Below are 17,964 nucleotides of genomic sequence, written 5' to 3' on the forward strand. Positions count from 1 at the left end.
CTCCCTCAGACCTCGAGTCATCTTGGTTTGTCACTTAAGGCAGAAACCCCGCCCCATCGGCCCACCTCATAAAATGTTTCAAACACACAACTGGACGTCGCAAAAAATGTCGGCGCGTGATGATGACGACAGAGATGGCAACCGTGGCTTTTCTCTAGCCGACATGCTTCTGTGAGGACTAAACTTGGAAGTAAGCTGTTTGGGGTAATGTACCATTGAAGGTTGTGTTTTGCTGGGTCATAGCTGAAGTTAACGGCAGTGTGGTGTTTAGGAAAGCACGTTGTTACGTTTTTGTTAGTTTTTTGCCCGTGGTATCTGCAGGAGAAGGCTGTATATACGCGCCCCACATCACCGACCTTCACACAGCTTCACTTACATAAAGTGTTCAGACCTGTCAGCTGTCTTACACGTACGTATTTGTCCTGCTTTACTCGAGTGTCAGTTACAAACTCCAGCACTGAATCATCCTGGTAACACTTGCAGGACTGAATGGCAAAAAGAGTAATGATTACCAAAAACCACTCTGATATCGACATGTATCAATAAATCTGTTCAATGTGGGATATCTCGTGAAGTTGCCCAGCGGATGTTCCTCGCAGTGGCCTGCAAGACGATAAAAAGTCAAACTGATCATATCATCATATCATATCATTTTCAGTTTTTAGGGAGGTTTTCGATAGAAATCAGATAATGGATCCACTGAGACGTAACTTTAGTGTCTCCTTACTTAGTTTGTTTATAGTGTGACCAGGTACTCAAAAGATTAGTGATTAGGTGACATATTAAATTAACCGCCCACAATTCTGATAATCAATTAAAAAAATTGTCAAGCTAAAATGCCAAACATTTGCTGGTTCTAGCTTCTAAAAGCTCTGTTCTCTGCTTTATAGCATTTTCATGTGACTATGGCAAAAAGCAATTCAAACGTGTTCTTGGGCTCTAGGAAGTTGGGATCATCATTATCAGCCTTTTCTGGCACTTTATAGACTAAACAGTCTATTGGTTAAACTGATGGACACATGAACAAATAACAGAGGTTCAGTGATTTTTAAGCCCCAGTCTGTACAGTGTTGAGGCGTTGCTGATGCTCTGCTGTATTATTTTCTGCTCAAACTGTAAAGTGTGCATAGGGGAGATCATGCGGGCTCACCAGCTGGCTCCTGCTACTGGAAGAAGTAGAGTTGTGTCTGCAGCTGCTGCTGTGTGTGAAACCTACAGGATATGAGGCTACAGTATCCCACTGAACACCTGTGCTTCACTTTTTCTGCTTGACTTCCACTCTAAAGAGATCCGTCACCGTCCCACATCCGAGCCTATCTGCTCTGCCACAGTTTGCCGTATCATATCAGCTTGTCAGGAAACCTGCCAGCCATGGATGCCTGTTATGGGTTTGTATTGTAGGTGGTGGTCCACAGTCTAGCCTAAATATTGACATTGGAATATGTTTGGATTTTGGTTGGACTTGTGGCATGGCCGTGGCAACCTTTTTCAGCACACAGAGATCAGTATTGTATCTTGGATATTTGGGCTTTAAATGACCTGAGGAGGAGTCTAAAATCTACAGTTACACAAAAATACATATGCTGGGTTATTTAAGTTTTTTTAAAAAGTTTAAATTTATTTAGATTTATATTCCAGTGTGGAGAAATCTTTGAAACAACATTTAGAGCATAATAAAGAGCATACAAAAAAAACTGGACATTTAATTGGATCCTCTTTGATGAGTGGAGAAACATCTTCAGCTTTTTAGTAGCTAATTGAGTGGATTTTGCTTGAAGCTGAAAATAATTTCAAATCTTTATAAAATTATGCAGGGAAAATATCTCAGTAATATGTTCTTCTAATTTGTAACCAACCTGTCTTCAGTGCCGACAGTATGGTTTGTTTCTCCTCACAGCCACCAGTTATAAATACACACCAAACAATAGGGGATGTCAGTCAGGCTGCAGTACACGAAGAGCTGTTCACAACCACTGACTGTGAAAGACAGGCTTTAGTGTGTTTTTGTCTGTGGGCTCCGAAATCTTGTCTGTGCTTGTGTGTACGCTGAGGTTCAGTGGCACAGTTCACACTCGAGAGCCAGTTTGCGAGGTGGGAGGTGGTTGGTCTCATGTTGTTGTGTGTTTTTTGGAATGGGAGGTTCCCCTTAAGGAATTTCCCAAACAACAGTGCGTGGGCTGAGTATAGAGGTAGTTTAATCCCATAGATTTGTGTGTGTAAAAGGAAGCGAAACAGCATGTTTGTGACTGTGTAATTGCATATAACGTAGTCTGTGCGTGCAACTGGATTTACAAGAGCCTCCTTTCAATGTCCTTTTCATTGCCAGTCAGAGTAATTCAGATCCAACCCATTAGTCAGTTAATCTATTAGTCAGTCAACAGAAATATAATTGGCAAATATCTTGATTTATGAGGCAATCATTTTTCAAGCAAAAATGTCAAACATTTCCCAGTTTCAGCTTCTCAATTGTGAGGATTTTCTGTCTCTGTTTGTCTTATGTGACTGAAAAATGAATATTTTTATATTTCAGAGAGTTGGCCTGTTAGGTTGACATGTGAAAACATCACCTTCTTTTTAAGAAATGGTGGTGGGCATTTTTCACAATTTTCTTACATTTAATAGACCAAACGATTTAAATGATTGGTCAAGAAAGTAATAGTCTACCTTTTTCACAGCAGATTTTTTTGGGTTGTCATAGCAGGAAAAAGCAATGTCTCGGTTCATTTAAGTGCTCCAGTAAGTCAGGCCAGTGAGCCAGCAAGCACAATACTGTCCCCCTGGAACTTGCTTACCGAATTGTAATGCGGTCATTATTAGTGTTATTAATTACACATGTGCTTTTCCCGTTGTTGACGTGCCAAAATGTGTGCTGTGAAAAACGCCTACAGGGCAGATTATGAAAATAATTGTTAGTTGCAACCGTAGAACCAAGTGTAAACGAAAGGGTCACTCTCCACAACCACAATTCAAAACACAAAACTGGAAGTCTATATCTGTCACAAACAGATGGAAATGGAGCCTGCAGTGCAATGGTGCTGTTGAACTGTATTGCATAATACAGACAGGTGTTTCTATTATTTGTTTAGCCCACTTATATCATTAAGGGGTGGGCTAAATAACAGGAACACCTCCCACTACAATGCAACACAATTCAACAGCACCAGTCACAAAGTATCATTATATAGCTGTCAAGAGAAAAAGAGACTGTGGTACAGTAATAAGTCAGAACAAGATGTAGGTCTACCTCCTACTGGCTGATATGAGTCATTTCGCTAAATATTACCAGCGGTGCCTTCAACAGATCTGTGAACAATTTGTGATTATATCAAGTTTAATCAATATTTTTCCTTCCAGACGTAACCACATTGTGCTTTTATACTTCCTCTAACAACATTTTTATTTACTCTCTTACTTCCTGCTTTTGTCTCGGCAGTTATGGCTTTGAACGTGCTGCGACCACTGCTTTGTCAGGCCCTGGGGCGACAGGTCCGGTCTCCCCTCGTGGCCACCTCCAGGGCCAGTGCACCACATCTGTACCCCAGCATCACCTGCTACCCGGCTGCATGCACCAGGCTGTATGCCACCAAGAAGGCCAAAGGTTGGTGAGGAGATCCCAGAGACTGTAGTGCAACCTCTGTGGTTCTGTTGTTGGCGAGAATGTGGGTTATTTGATTAGATATTATTTGTCATACATATGAGTCTCCACTCTTCCCACAGTGCCTTTTTTTTCCCCCCTCTTTTCATCTTCCAAGCCAAGGCAAAGGGCCAGTCGGCTAAGGTGAACATTAATTCGGCTCTAGTGGAGGACATCATCAGTCTGGATGAAGTGAAGGGGGACATGACGGCTGTTCTTAATGCACTCAAAGATGACTTCACACGCAACCTCAGCATCCGAACCTCACCAGGTATTCAGCTCGTCTCTGTTTCTTTCGTGGACTCCCTTTCATCTGGTGCTTGTTTCTCAAACTTCACTCCCTCATGGACAAAACTAAACAGCTAGCAAAAAGGAAAAACACGAAACATTGAGTCTCAAGTTCAAATTTTAAGTCTCCTTACAAAAGACATAAATAACAGAAAAGTTAACATAAATAGCTTTCCAGTAGTGCCACGTATTCATTTAATGTAACACTGAGTGGACATAAATAGCTGTATAATAAGAGGAACCATAGTGTTACCACAGATGTAAGGATTTAATTGAATTGCTCAGCTTACTAGTTCCCTTTATTGTTAACAGGGTTAAAGAAGAAACACACGCTACAACAACAGAACAAATGCTATATGTTGAACATCATACCACATACAGATCTGTTAAATTACGAAGTTCCTCTTATTTCATTTCTGGTATTTGTATCTATTTCCCTACTGCAGGTTCAATCTGCAAAGGTATGTCTGTAGTCTCATGGATGTCTGCAGTCCAACCAGAATGATAAAATGTTTACCCAGAGTGAAAGTGATTTTTGAATCCAGTTTTTCCAAAGAATGTTCTTCAGTAACCTCTCTGCAAAAGCAGCTACACACTTCTCTTGTGTGCTGCATAAGCCATTTGTTACGTCTCGTTGTAACTTAGGCAGTAGGCAGCATTACATTCCCAAATTGCAGAGTATTAAGTAAGTTTTTTTTTAAAACACCACACCACAAGATATTCATGCATGAATGCTGCATCGACTATTGCAGTGTATTTTTATTTTTTCACTGTGTCATGTACCATACACATGAGGCATTTCCTTCTTAACAGCACATCTAAGGGACATTCTTACTTTGGGACAGAGGTCAGTAAGTCTTCTTCTTTGTTTGCATCTACCTGACAAAGGGGATAGAGTGAGCCCAAGTGTAACCTTACCTTGGCCTTGAGTTTGACCTCTTTTTTTCCCCAAGTACATCCAGGTCGTGACCCTTTGCCTCTGGGTTCTAACAAATGGGAGCTGGGCTTGGGGGGGGGGGGGGGGGGGGGGGGGTTCCAAGGCGGGCTGTGTAATGGAAGCTCCCGAGGGAGGATGCAGCCCCTGGATTCAGACTTCAGGCTTAAAGTGTCTGAGCTTTTTACTCCTCAGATGAAAGTACACTTTCTCTGAAATTTGATCTGCAGTTTTTTTACTTGGAGTTAACCAACAGAAGCACAAAGACGACCTTGATTTTTTTTCATAGTTAAAACCTCAATGTCTTGTAGATTTCCAACTGTTTCATTGTTCTTTTTTGCCTTTACTTTCCCCACTCATCATTCAGTAATTTCTTGGTCTGAGTTGTTTTCTATCTTCGGCCCCTCCCTTTATCTCTCCATTACTTTCTCTTCTCATTTATTTTTCCAACAATTTCCAGCTTTATATTTTGGCCTCTACTGATACCATATTTTTAATCTCTGTCTCACATTTTGAATTCAAATTTCTAATCGACCTACAGGGAAACATTTGTTTCTTCACTCCCTCCAACTCTTCAGTCCTCCTTTCTCTTGTCATTTTTGTCTCTTGTCTTCCCTCCATCCTGTCAGCTGCCCTGTCTCCTCCCTGCATCTCTCTATCCCTCGCTGCTGTCCTCCAGTCTCTCCATCCTCCTCTCTTCTGTCCAGCTGCACAGTAATCCAGGGAGGCAGCAGGACTTAGAGCTGACAGGAGAGATGAGATGGTGGAATGGAATGACGTCAGTTGTCCGAATGTGCGTGTGTCTCATGTAAGTGTGTGTGTGTGTTTGTTCCACGAACCTCTCATCTGGCTCTCATTAGGCTTATGAGTACATGTGTGTGTGTGTGGATATGACAGTTTGTACTATTGTGTGTTACAATGAACGCATATCGTATGTGTGCATGTGTTTGTTTGCATGTGGCAAACGAATAGCAGAACTCAGATAGATAGAAAGAGGGGATCATCATTATCATGTGGTCAGTCACAGATGAGTAATCTTACCTGAAGTTAAATACAGCACATTCAAGCTGCAATGATCCAAACTGATCCACAACTTTTTGTATGTAAAAAGGAGCAGCTCGTATCCCCACAGACAAATATCATTTGACTCTGCGGCTTCACCTCCTTTTTTAGCATCTTTCAGCCCATTGCTTTGGTTTCACTGTTTGGATTCCCTCTCACACTCCTCTTGGCTCCACTAATGACTATATACTAAATATCAGCCTCGGGTGTACATTGTGTTTTTAGTGCTAATTTGTAAATATTTGTTAAAACCCAGAAGCAGCAGGCAGTTGTTTTCAGCAAGAAAGCTCTAAAAATCAGCTGTACACTATCTATAAAGCACCAAACGTCAGACACATTTAACAAACATATTGCCCATAGTGGAGCATTTAGAAGCTAAAGAGTCAGATGTTTCCCTCAGGAGTTGGTGGAGACTAAAAACAGAGCTAAAAGCAGAGTGAATGTTGGACTTCCATTCACCAGGTGGCTAGAAACACGACTCCCAATGAATGCTAATATTGCTCTGTGTCTGCTGGATGTGTAAACATGCAACTGTTGCCTATGCTAACAAGTTTTCCAAAGTTGTCAACTTAAAAGGTGATGATACTGTATGCCAGTGTTGTTTTTACAGCAGTCGTTGAAGCTCTGACCAACTGCACAGACACCATCTAAAATTAATGGTCTGGGTCAAATCTCTAGCTAAAGTTAACTTGTTTGCATGTGGTGAGAATGCAACATGGACCAGCCTCATGGTGATGACACATTTATGAACCCGAAAGCTCAGCTAAACATATTTACCCACATTTTTGCTGATCAGGGCGATTGTTTCTCCAAGTGTTACAGTTCAGGATGCATCATTTCCTTTACCTTTTACTAGCTGTCTCAGATTGACAACAGATAAAGTCCAGCTGTAGTATTGACTAATGCTCCTAACCATATCTTTGTGAGCTCTCTGTGACCGCCAGAGTTTATAGTGTAAGTAAAGCCTTCCAGCAACACCTGCTGTCAGAATAAACCAGAGTAGATTTTATCGTGATTTCGCCATGTATGTCTGATGAGCTGAATGGAAAACCATGCTGACTTCATGTTTACTTAAACTATATGTTTGTATTATGGAGACAGTGTAAACTTTATTAGACTACGTATTAGGGCTGGGCGATTAATCAAATTTTATTTTCAAATACAATTTTGGCTTCCAACGATCAGGAAAACAAACCCCTTTCCTTGACAGTGGCACGCTTTTGCACCTCCCTAAAAGCCCAAACTCACTCTGAGTCAGACTGTGTCATGTTTAGTTCAGCTCAATGTGGACTAGTGAGCAATCGTTTGTGAAAACCCGGTTAAGCCGGCCACTTCTTGGATTTTGATGCGTGTGTGTCTGTGCTGTTAGAGTTGTGTTGTGTTTGGAGCCTCCAAAAAAAATGAGTCACATTTCAGCAATCCTTTCTTACATTTTATATACCAAATAAAAACAACAATATAATACCATAGACTGTATATACACATCATACATTAAATAAGGCTTTATTTATTATATTATATACATTATTATTATTATTATTATTATTATTAATTTTATTATTATTATTAAGATTAATAAGATATGTGTTTTTGTATTTTAGTTGAATTATATTTACAGTTCAAGGAAATTCACTGTTAAAAAACATGTTTTTTTAGTTCAAAATGCATAATGTTTCCAATGTCATTGAGTTATATTGGGATGTCAAAGTGGACCAAAATAGATCAAATATCAATAAATATTGACCAAAATATCGATTAGCCGGATACATCCTTAGCACTAGTATTGGAAGTTTACAAATAGTGTGGCCTGTTTAATATTAGTAACTTAAACTTTGATAAAAAGCAAAAAATTATAGTTTACATTTAAATGTATAGTGTACATTATATAATATGTGTTCTATTATTGGTATATGTAATGTCTTTATAAAGAACAATTTGGCAAATCCTTTCTCAGCCATCTTCCTCTGACCTATCTCTTGTCTCTCAACCCCCCGTTCCCCTCCTCACCCTCCACCCATGTATTTGACTGTCCGTCTGTCTGCCTTTCTGTCTGCCCTCCTAAATTACTAGCAGATGTGTAGTTGCTCATTGTCAAGGCACAGGTAACAAAGACGGAGAAGCAGAAGGTCAGAGACATGGACATGGACGGTGTGTATACACAGAGAGGCACTGTGAGACAAACAGGCAGGTTCAGAGCTGCACACTCAGGACGTTTGAATTCAAAGAGGGAGACAGAGTGATTGGCAGGCAGGAAGACAGTATGTAAGTGAAATAAAAGGTGTTAATTTCATCATATCATGCCAATCTTTTATATATATATTTAATTTCTTCTGTATCTAATCTCTGACTGATATGTCTGGGGTTTTTTGCCCTTTAAGTCATTTTATAAGTTGATCATATAGAGAAAATTACACCAGTAGCTCACCAAAACCACCCACCCCTGACCCCCCACCCCCCTTTTCCACACACACCACCAGCGCAGGCCCCAGTGGGTAAGCGGGGAGCGAGTGATGTAAGGCAGAGGTGGAGAAGAAGGAAACAACTGCGTCTGAGGTTAGCCAGATGGAGGAGAGGGAGAGGGGTGGATGGATGGTGTGAGGGAGAAAAGGGAGAGGGAGGGAGGGAGAAAAGGGAGAGGGAGGGAGAAAAGGGAGAGGGAGGGAGGGAGGGAGGGAGGGAGGAGACAGAAGTCAACTCATGTTGGCAAATGTATCTTTGCTTCTCTCATTGTTGACAGTGAGGAGAGACAGTAGATCATGGAAACTCTTAACAGTCTGACAGTGGACTCGCATTTTTATTAACTCATGCAGTTTGTGGCTTCTGCTGCACATTCATCTTTCTGTCTATTTATTTGTTAATCTGTCTGACTGACAGTCTGAATGATTGATTGACTCTTTGCTTTCATTTTTATATTAGGTCTGCATGGAAACAGTGTCATCAAACCAGAAAAGCTCCCATATTTACCAGAGACCAACCGATACTTTTGGGGCCAATATTGATCCATGAGAAGAAAACAAATCTGATAATAATGTATTTGTTAAAATTAATTATTTTTACAAAAACACATAACATAAATAAGCAGTAAAGATATTTTACAGAGGAACAATAACCTTTATTATCAAAAACGACACTAATATAATAGTAAAAGGAGTGCACAGAGCAGTTATTGAAGTTTAAATTATTTTAAATAGTAGCTATAAATATTACTATAAAATGACAGTCAACTTAAGTATAGAAAAACAAACCATCAAATATTTGTAAAATGCAGCCTATAAAAATGTATTGCTGCAAATGCTGATAAATTTGATATTGGCTGATTAAAATGGGCCTGCAGATGAATAAATGCACAGAATCAGGGGGACTACAGAAGGCACTTGCACATGGCAACATTAAAATTATGCCGTAAATTGTTTATGTAGGTGAATAAATTAAGTAAATAAACAATTACTTGTATCTGTATTTGTTTAGGAGCTCTGGATCACATTGTGGTGACGACTCAAGATGGGAAGTTCCCTCTCAACCAGCTGGGTCAGATCTCCATGAAATCACCCCAGCTCATTATGGTCAACATGAGCAGCTTTCCAGAGGTAAGACGAACACACACACACACAGCCAAACTCAAAAACACACATGTACAGATTCTTCCTACCGGTATCTGTTTGTCTGACATGGACAGGGACAGTAACTAAAAGCTTTATAAAAATAATCCAAAGCACAGACAGATCGACGTCCTCTCACAGAAGGAAACGTGAGCCAGACCAGAACTCTTAAGTCCACATCTCTGTATAAATGAAACCTGACCTGCCTCGCTCTCTCCAACTGTGTCTCAGATGATAATTGATTGATCACTCGGTGAGCCCTTTGTTCTGGTGAAAGATAGCAACAAGAACCTAAACTCTGGGTGTGCGCCCACAGAGATGTGGTTATGTCTACGTGTGAGTTGTCACAGAAAAGGAAATGACCTCATTTTACCCCCAGGTTAGGAAGGAATGGACTATTTTTTTTCATTCCTTTTTCTCTCCCTCCTTTTCCTTCTTAGATGATACAATACATTACTAATCAGAGCTCAAGAAAGACATTTTCTCCTCCAGAGCAACTCACATTGTTAGTGGCCAGACTTTCTGGTTGTCTGGAAAAGCTAAATGTGCTCTTAGCATTTAACACGACATTGTACAATCATATATCCGCGGACTGTCATTACTGATGATTTAGTTATTTTTGATCTCATTAGATATTGAGCTGATACACAGCCAAGTGGTGCTTTGTTTTTATAATGTTCATTAAGTTAGACACAATAAAATAGATGGACAACAATTTAAAATAATTAAAATCTTAAGGACAAGCAAGACAAGTGAGTTTTAAAAAATCTAAATCAACCATTTTAACATGTTTTGCCAACCTGCCACAGAGCTTAGAGACCTGTGTGTCCACAAATGTAGTTTTTCCAGTTTTTAAAAGCATAGATGACATTCAAAAGCAGTTTGTTGTTTCAGAGAACCACCTGTCTGTTACAACAAACAACAGTTTCACAATCTTCACTATCACTATCTTCCACCACCTTTTGCTTTCCTGCTGGTCACCTTTTGTGAACCTGAGAGACGTGCTTTCACCTCTTTGTTCTCTTTTGTGCCAATATCACAAAACAACATGCAAATCCAAGTATTTATCAGCACCTCAAATCTGGAAATCCAGTCTCTTTAACCTGAATCAGGCTGAATGGTCCTTTTGGTGAGTCTATTTCCTTCCCAGAAACTCCGACCGCAGACCACACACACGCTGACAGACACACTCATGCGTACACACGCTACCCTGTCGTGCCCTACGTTACCCATGTCCCACATGGAGGTGAGTCCTCAGTACCTAGAGCTAATAGGCTTATAATGATGCCTATCCATTACCAGGCACTCCAGAGGCCCTATCATTGTTTTCCATTCATTCATTAAGAGCAGCCTGGGAAGGAACAGTGGAACCAACAACAACTAACAGCATGCTTAGATCAGGAGGCAATTCTGTGTGTGTGTGCGCGCATGTTTTAAGCATACCAACGCTTTCTTCATAAAGTGTTTCTTCAGGTCTCCCTTTTTCTTTTCTTTTTTTATACACGCTCACACACACAGACTCTCGCACACACACATTCCTCTCCGCTCGCCTCTTTGCTTTGAACCAGGCCATCAGGCGTTTGATGTGAAACTTCAGCGTAATTTCTCTTCCTCTCCAACATATTAAGCAGAACCTGCCCAGCCTTTCCAGAGAAGTTCCGCTCGGTATTCCGTAACCACCGGCGCAGTCGTCAGAGAGGGGGGGAAATGGTGATGAATTTGATGCTGAGAACAATCAAACATAGGTATTTGCCGAATCTATCACCCCACACTCACAGAGAGCAACCAGAGGCCTGTGCTCCGGATGACTTTTAACAAAGGAAACAAAAAGTAACCTCATGCATTAATTTAATGCACACAAATAAATTCCTTTAATCTTGCTGCCATTTCTTTCCCCCAGAGGAAAAGCCCAGAAGGAGCTGTCGAGAAAGGGGAGTAGGGTAGAAAGGAAGGGAAGGGAAATGTTGTGCTTTTTTCCTCACATAGCACATTTCCTCACTTTGTAAAGCTCAGCTAAGGGAATTGTCATGCGGTTTCAGAATTGGTTTGAGGAGTGTGACTTTGTTTTCAGTAATTCAAAGGATTTGGCTTCATCCCTCTTTGTCTGCATGCACTGTTTAACTGTAGCTCTCTGGCTCTAATGTAGTATTTGCTGGACTGAGGAGGTGTGTGTGCGTGAGCGCGCGTGTGTGCGTGTGTTGGATCAAGTTGGATTCACATATGTGAATGCTATTCTAATATTTACCATTGAGTCACATGTAAGCTTCTTTTTCTGCCTGACCTAATGGACTGTTGAACAAATACAAACACACTTTTAAATAAAATGCCGAAGAAGCTACAATATCAGTAAACTGATATCATCATAGTGTATCAAAGCAACTTTTGTCTCATCCTGTGTTGTGTTCAGACATCATTTAGCATTTACAGCACATCTGCCTTTCCAGCCAGTGGCCACAGACTCTGGATCTCTTGTTCCCTCACAAAACACACAATGCTCTTCTTTTCATTTCCCTCTGATTATCTTCATCCTTTACAGAAATGACAGATGGTGTTTGGGAAATATTAGTAGCATTTTTTTTTCAATAAGCCATTTTAGGCAACAGCTGAGAACATGGGCAGATGTTTTCATTTCTTGTGATAGTTTTGACAAATTTGCAGGAGGCAGGAGATATCTTGTGTCCCAGAGCCATGTCTATCCTCACCTGCTATTTATTTCTGTTGATGTTGTTGCACAATGCAGATCAGAAACATGCATTTCCACTTAATGCTCTTAATTGAATTCATGAAAATGGCTTTTGATCAGATCATCTGTTTGTCTAGTTTACATTTACTCCAAGATTTCTAATCAGTTACACCACCTACAGAGTCATGTGTGATGATGCCAGATTTTAAGGGAATCTGATGTCCATGTTCACAGAAATGAGGCTGGTCTTGACACAACCAGTCTAACATTAATGATGGTTCCGTTCTGTTCAAGTGTCACAGTAAGCCATGGCAGTTTGACAGTGAGCCAGCATGCATAATGCCGGGACCCTGAAAGTGAAGCGGTTAAATGGAATTCAGCCATCATTGTTTTGATTATTTACACCTGAGATTTTCCTACATACCTTCCAAAACGTATTTTGTGAAAGAGCCCTAGTAAGACAATAACATGAATGACCCACGTCCATTTCTGCATAATTTCAAAAGCCTTTATGTCACTACTGTTATCATCCAGGTCTTAGTTATCCATGGTGGGTTAAAATCAAGGGCAAATGTACTTGGTTGAAGACTCTCATCCAAGAGGCTTCTTCAGTTTTTACTGACTGGCAAGGAATCTAAGCTATTTAACCTCTGTGGGGTCGTCATCAATGGGGATGTTGCTTGGTTCATCAGTGCTCCTGGCTGGTTGGTTTCTGTACTCTGGTGAAACATTTTTGAGTGTCTTAAGCCAATTCCAGTTTGACCACCTTGGATAACTATGACCTGGATGACTGAGAATCTTCACTGTCGTCACAACAGCCAGAAACAAAATAGCAGAACAAGAAAACTGGGTTCAGTCGTTCTCAAAAATTGTCCCTCAGTTGTGTTAAAGTGTCACAATCAATGTCTTTCAACATATTTAACCTCCAAATGTTTTAACTCCCGCCTTTAGACCTCCCTTTCTCCCCTACATGAGGTAATGAGCTGGCCACATGCAAAATCTGACCACAATACAAGAAAAGTGTTGACATGTACTCTCTGTTAAAGTGAATAAAGTCATACATGTACATGCGTTTTTGTCATTACAACAAAAAATCCATTTTCATAAATAAGCCAAAGCTGCTTTGATATTTATACATTTAAATTTGATCCGAAAATGAACACATGCAAACTCAAAAGCGTGTGTTTGTGTATGTGCGAGTGTCCATGTATTATACACAAGCACAAGCAGACTCTCCTGTGAGGTCGCCATGGGTCAACGCCCTGCCCTGCAACCTCTCAGTCCTGTCCCACAAGGCTGAGCACTGACAGTAGCCCGAGGCACTTCCACACTGCATGGTTCTTCCCTTGACACACACACACACACACACACACACACACACACACACACACACACACACACACACACACACAAAACCACCTACCTTAATTATTGCCAGCTGGAGCTAAGCCACTACCTGCAGTTGTAGTGATGCTTTTCCATTCACACCAGTGTTTGACGTGTGTGTGTGTGTGCGTGCACCCCCAGGCTACAGCGGCTGCCACTCGTGCCCTGAGAGAGAGTAGTATGAACCTTAACCCAGAGGTGGACGGGACGATCGTCAAGGTGCCTGTTCCCAAGTGAGTTTCTTTCTGATACAAACAGCCCCACAGGCAACTTTCCTGCTTTTCCATCTTTTTCCTCACACTTTTACTTTTCTTCTGTCATTCCTCCTGTTTTCCCACTCCTGTGATTTAAGATAAACATTTATTTTAACGACCTGAAACGATTGGGTGATCTGATCAAGTTACTCAGTTGATAAAATGTTTATTAATAATCATTTTTAAATAAGTTTTATTTACTGTTATTTAGATAAAATAAATCATTTGGATACTTATTTGGTTGTGCTCTTAACCTTTTGGCAGACATTTGACTTTATTTTTTGAGATTTTGTAGGTTAAATAATTAACCAGTAAACCAATAAAATAATCAGTACATTATGTAAGTCTCATCCATGGCTTTGAATTTCTCCCCATTAATAAATCCCCCAGTCTGAGCTGTAACTGACAGATTTATTGACTTTTGTTAGATGTACCGAGATCTGCATTGTGTAGATTTGAGGCTTGGGTCACTCTATATCTTCATTCTGGCTAGACCTCTCTAACTCTCACACACACACTCTCACTCTCTCTCTCTTTCTCGCTCTCTGCCAAGTCAAACAACCTCATACAAAACTATCCTTAACTCACTCACTAAAGAACTCTGTGTGTGTGTGTGTGTATATAAAGATTTTATTTTTTACATATACACACATGTGCATGTAAGTATACATGCATAAATGCCGGCCTGTATTTATGTGCATGCGTGTGTACGCGCGCATGGAGCAGCAGGTGTTAGTCTGGCAGAGGAGGGAGACAAGAGTCGGACTGCTTTCCCCCTGCAATCAGTCTCGGCACGCTTTGAGCCTCCATTTGCATTTCCAAAGAGAAGGCGCTCCTTGATTGGCCCTGGAATCAGTAATTAGGCCGTATTGTTTGTGGTAAATAGACGCTGCACTTGGATTGTTTGCAAATAGTCCCTGAGGCAAAAACAATGAGGAGAAGTGGAAAAAAGGCAATTAAGGACAAAGAGGGAGAGTGAAATGGGAAGTAGGATTTTCTGAGTGATTAACAAATGCAAAGTGAATGCAAAGTTGTTGGGATGACGGACGTTTCAGCTCTGGTCCGAGACCTCGGGAAGTGATTGTTGTTAGGTGATTGCTACGAGTCACAACTAAAAGACTTATACTTCATGCCTACAAGCATTCATTTGCACAAGTGAGGATGTTGGTTTTATGGTTTATTTTGTCATTTTGTCTCTGCACAGTTAAGTGTTTCTGTGTTTAGTATTTTCTTTACAGTCAGAAGAGTCAGAGCAACTCTCTTTTTAGGTGTTTGTGTGCAGTTTGAGGGTATGTTAACTGTTTAGCCTAGTTTATCTTATTTTCCTAGATGTATGGTACTTAACAGCGTCTTATTAAACATTTTCTTACTTTACACAGAGGAGCTGCTACTTAAAACTATAGAGTCGTGCTAAGCTAATTTCCATCATCATATCTTCAAAATGCACATAGACAAATAAAAACAGATATTTGTCTGTGAACCCTTGCTTGGTGTAATCCATTTCCCTGTCTGTCTGGGATTCTTACGGTCTCTGTTTTGTTTTTTCTCTGTCCTCTTCTGTCTTACTCTCATTCCTCTAATCTTTTCCCTCACCTGCAGAGTAACGCGGGAACACCGAGAGAACCTCGCCAAGCTGGCCAAACAGTTCAGCAACAAGGCTAAAGACTCACTGAGGAAGGTGCGATCTAATGCTGTCGCACAAGTCAAAAAGGCGAAGGAGGGACACTCGGAGGACACCATACGACTTGTAGAAAAACAGGTAGGCGACAACAATGCTGCTACACGTAGTCCACAGAAAAATTGAGATGAGTGGCTCATTGCGTCAGATGAGTCATAAAATTGAAAAGAGTCAAAGAGGTAAATGATAATTAGAGCTTACTCACACCTGAAACTATTGTGGGTCTTTTTTTTTTTTTCTTTTTTTTTTAAAGTGAAAGTATAACTAGCCATGAAGTCATTTCCTTATATGTAATTTCCAGCTTTAGTGTTTTACTGTTAATGTTAGTTGTAAGTTCCACATTGGCACCAAAGTGAAAAATCAGTCCAGTCAAATCGCAGCGACATATTGTCATCCTTTACTGGACCTTTGGTCAAAAGTAAGCCCATAAGGTGTTTTCAAAATAGATTTATCTTTTCCCGTCTTACCCTCTGCCTTCACAGATCCAGCAGATGTCAGACAACATTGCAGTGGACATTGACAAACAGCTTGCAGCCAAGACCAAGGAGCTGTTAGGGTGACTGTGACGTTTGAAAGAGCATTGTATTTTTATGTTGTTTTTGATACTGTATCATTTGGTTGTTGCTGAACCTACAGATGGACACATAGAAGCAACATGTCATTCTTATTGTGGTTATAAAAGAGGGTGACTCAATCGAGTTGGGGAGGTAGCTTTTGATGAGTGGAACAGTCTGTAAGATTTATACAGAGGAGCGAGACTCGGCCACTGTTGTACAAGTTCTGGTGCTCCAGGCAGAAACTGGGCTTTGGTTCCTGCCCTCATCAATGGCAATTATGTGCTCTTCACTGCTGGGTGATATCTGTGTTTGACCGTCAGTGCATAAACAGAAATTGTCACGGAAACAACAACGAAAGACTGCCAGTCACCTCCCTCCTCCCTTGTTACTCTTCCTGTCTTCAAACAAACACCAACTGAGGGACAAATGGACTTTTAATGGGATTTGTGGGCCTCCTCCTAATCAAACCCCTTGCCACAAGGGCTGTCTGTTTATATAAAACAAGCGCACCCGTCTGAATGTAAACTGGCTGCGGGTTGGTCTTGGTGGCAAGAGCAAGAGAGAGAGAGAAAGGGAGAGAGAGTATGTTCCAGAGACGCAGGATATGATTAGCGTGTTGCCAAACATTTGTTTCACATTGATTCAAAGTCTGTTAAAAAATGCACTTAAAAAAAGGGGCCTTTAATTTCTGCCCATGTCTACGATTGATAGTACAGCTGTTCTCTCGACAATAAAGTCAGGGAACTAACATTATTGATGGACTCCATTAAAGAAACACTGCTTTGTACCATGTGCGTCATCTTTCTCTTGTTTTCTTTTCTTTTTCTCCGCGTTTGGTTTGAAGTCGCCCCCCTCCTCCATTAGTCAGAGTGATAATGGACTTTTCCTGTGTACAGACCTCCAGGTCTTGGCTGCTGGCACCACCGTTGTCCATTAGGAAAAGAGGCCTTTTAACTTTGTGCGCTTGGCCCTCCTTTGTCTTTAAATAGCTGCACTTTTAAATCCACGTTCAGGAATTGTTGCACGAGTAGTTGTTCAAGTCGGATTAATAAGAAGAAATGTTTGAATGGGGAAACCTACCCAGTGACACACACACACACGTCTCTGCTTTCATCTAGCCACTGTTTACACCAGCTAGAGGCTTTCCGTGCTATTATGTGGTCAGTGTCTTCAGCTTTATCGTGGTTTGTTTTGCTTCCTCTGCTACCGGTCGCAGGCGTCTCCTCATGGCAGACAGGTTTCATTTTAAAAGTTTGCCCACACACTTGGTCACCCAGTCATTACATTGCTGCAACATTGCAAACTACTAATTATGTTTATCAAAATGCTGTGCGACTTAACTAAAATGGAGAATATGAAGTGAGGAGTGGTGACGATGCAGATTCCGTGGTGTTTTGTTTTTTTTGTCATCTTTTGTGTTAGTTGGTAGCGGCACTAAATTGCACGCTACAGATTGTGGATTTATTACATTTGCCTTGGCGCTCCGTCTCCCTGAATGGCTTTGCTTTAATGGCCTAAACAGACCAGAGTCATTGGATAAACAAGAGTTTAGCAGAGGAGTGGCTGGGTCGGGACAGAGGAGGGGTGGGGTGGAAATGGCAGGTTTTTGTGGTGATTCTAGGTCCATATGTCAGCAATTTGAGGGCATTGTGTACCTTGGCCTAAAACAGAGGCTTCATGATCGATGGAGGGGTGAAAATCTCCCAAGTCCCTGGCGCAGAACACAGGCAAGCACAAGGAAATTGCTTTCAGCTGATAGCTTCATTTTGGTTGACATTTATCATGTGAATTACCCCTGTTCCTTTCAAATGTTTACTACTACTAGCACCGCCTTTTGACGTGTGTGTGTGTGTGTGTGTGTGTGTGTGTGTGTGTGTGTGTGTGTGTGT

General features: G+C 41.0%; 1 protein-coding gene across 3 annotated transcripts; it reads left to right on the top strand.

Moving 5' to 3' along the window:
* The first annotated feature begins 52 nt into the window (after positions 1-52).
* On the top strand, positions 53-16,863 carry mrrf (mitochondrial ribosome recycling factor). 3 transcript variants are annotated; one of them, XM_038733127.1, is made up of 7 exons: positions 53-190; positions 3,434-3,598; positions 3,753-3,905; positions 9,387-9,505; positions 13,728-13,819; positions 15,440-15,599; positions 16,001-16,863. In XM_038733127.1, the coding sequence occupies exons 2-7, from the start codon at positions 3,436-3,438 to the stop codon at positions 16,076-16,078; spliced, it is 765 nt and encodes a 254-aa protein (XP_038589055.1). In that variant the 5' UTR covers positions 53-190; positions 3,434-3,435; the 3' UTR covers positions 16,079-16,863. The 3 variants fall into 3 exon arrangements, with proteins under 3 accessions (XP_038589055.1, XP_038589057.1, XP_038589056.1); XM_038733129.1 differs by having other exon boundaries at positions 99-204; XM_038733128.1 differs by lacking the exon at positions 53-190 and adding an exon at positions 241-409.
* The last annotated feature ends 1,101 nt before the right edge of the window (positions 16,864-17,964 follow it).

The sequence above is a fragment of the Micropterus salmoides genome, unplaced genomic scaffold (genome assembly GCF_014851395.1).
Source record: "Micropterus salmoides isolate LMB-PRFRI ecotype aquatic unplaced genomic scaffold, ASM1485139v1 Ms_hic_scaffold_20, whole genome shotgun sequence".
Classification (NCBI taxonomy): Eukaryota; Metazoa; Chordata; class Actinopteri; order Centrarchiformes; family Centrarchidae; genus Micropterus; species Micropterus salmoides.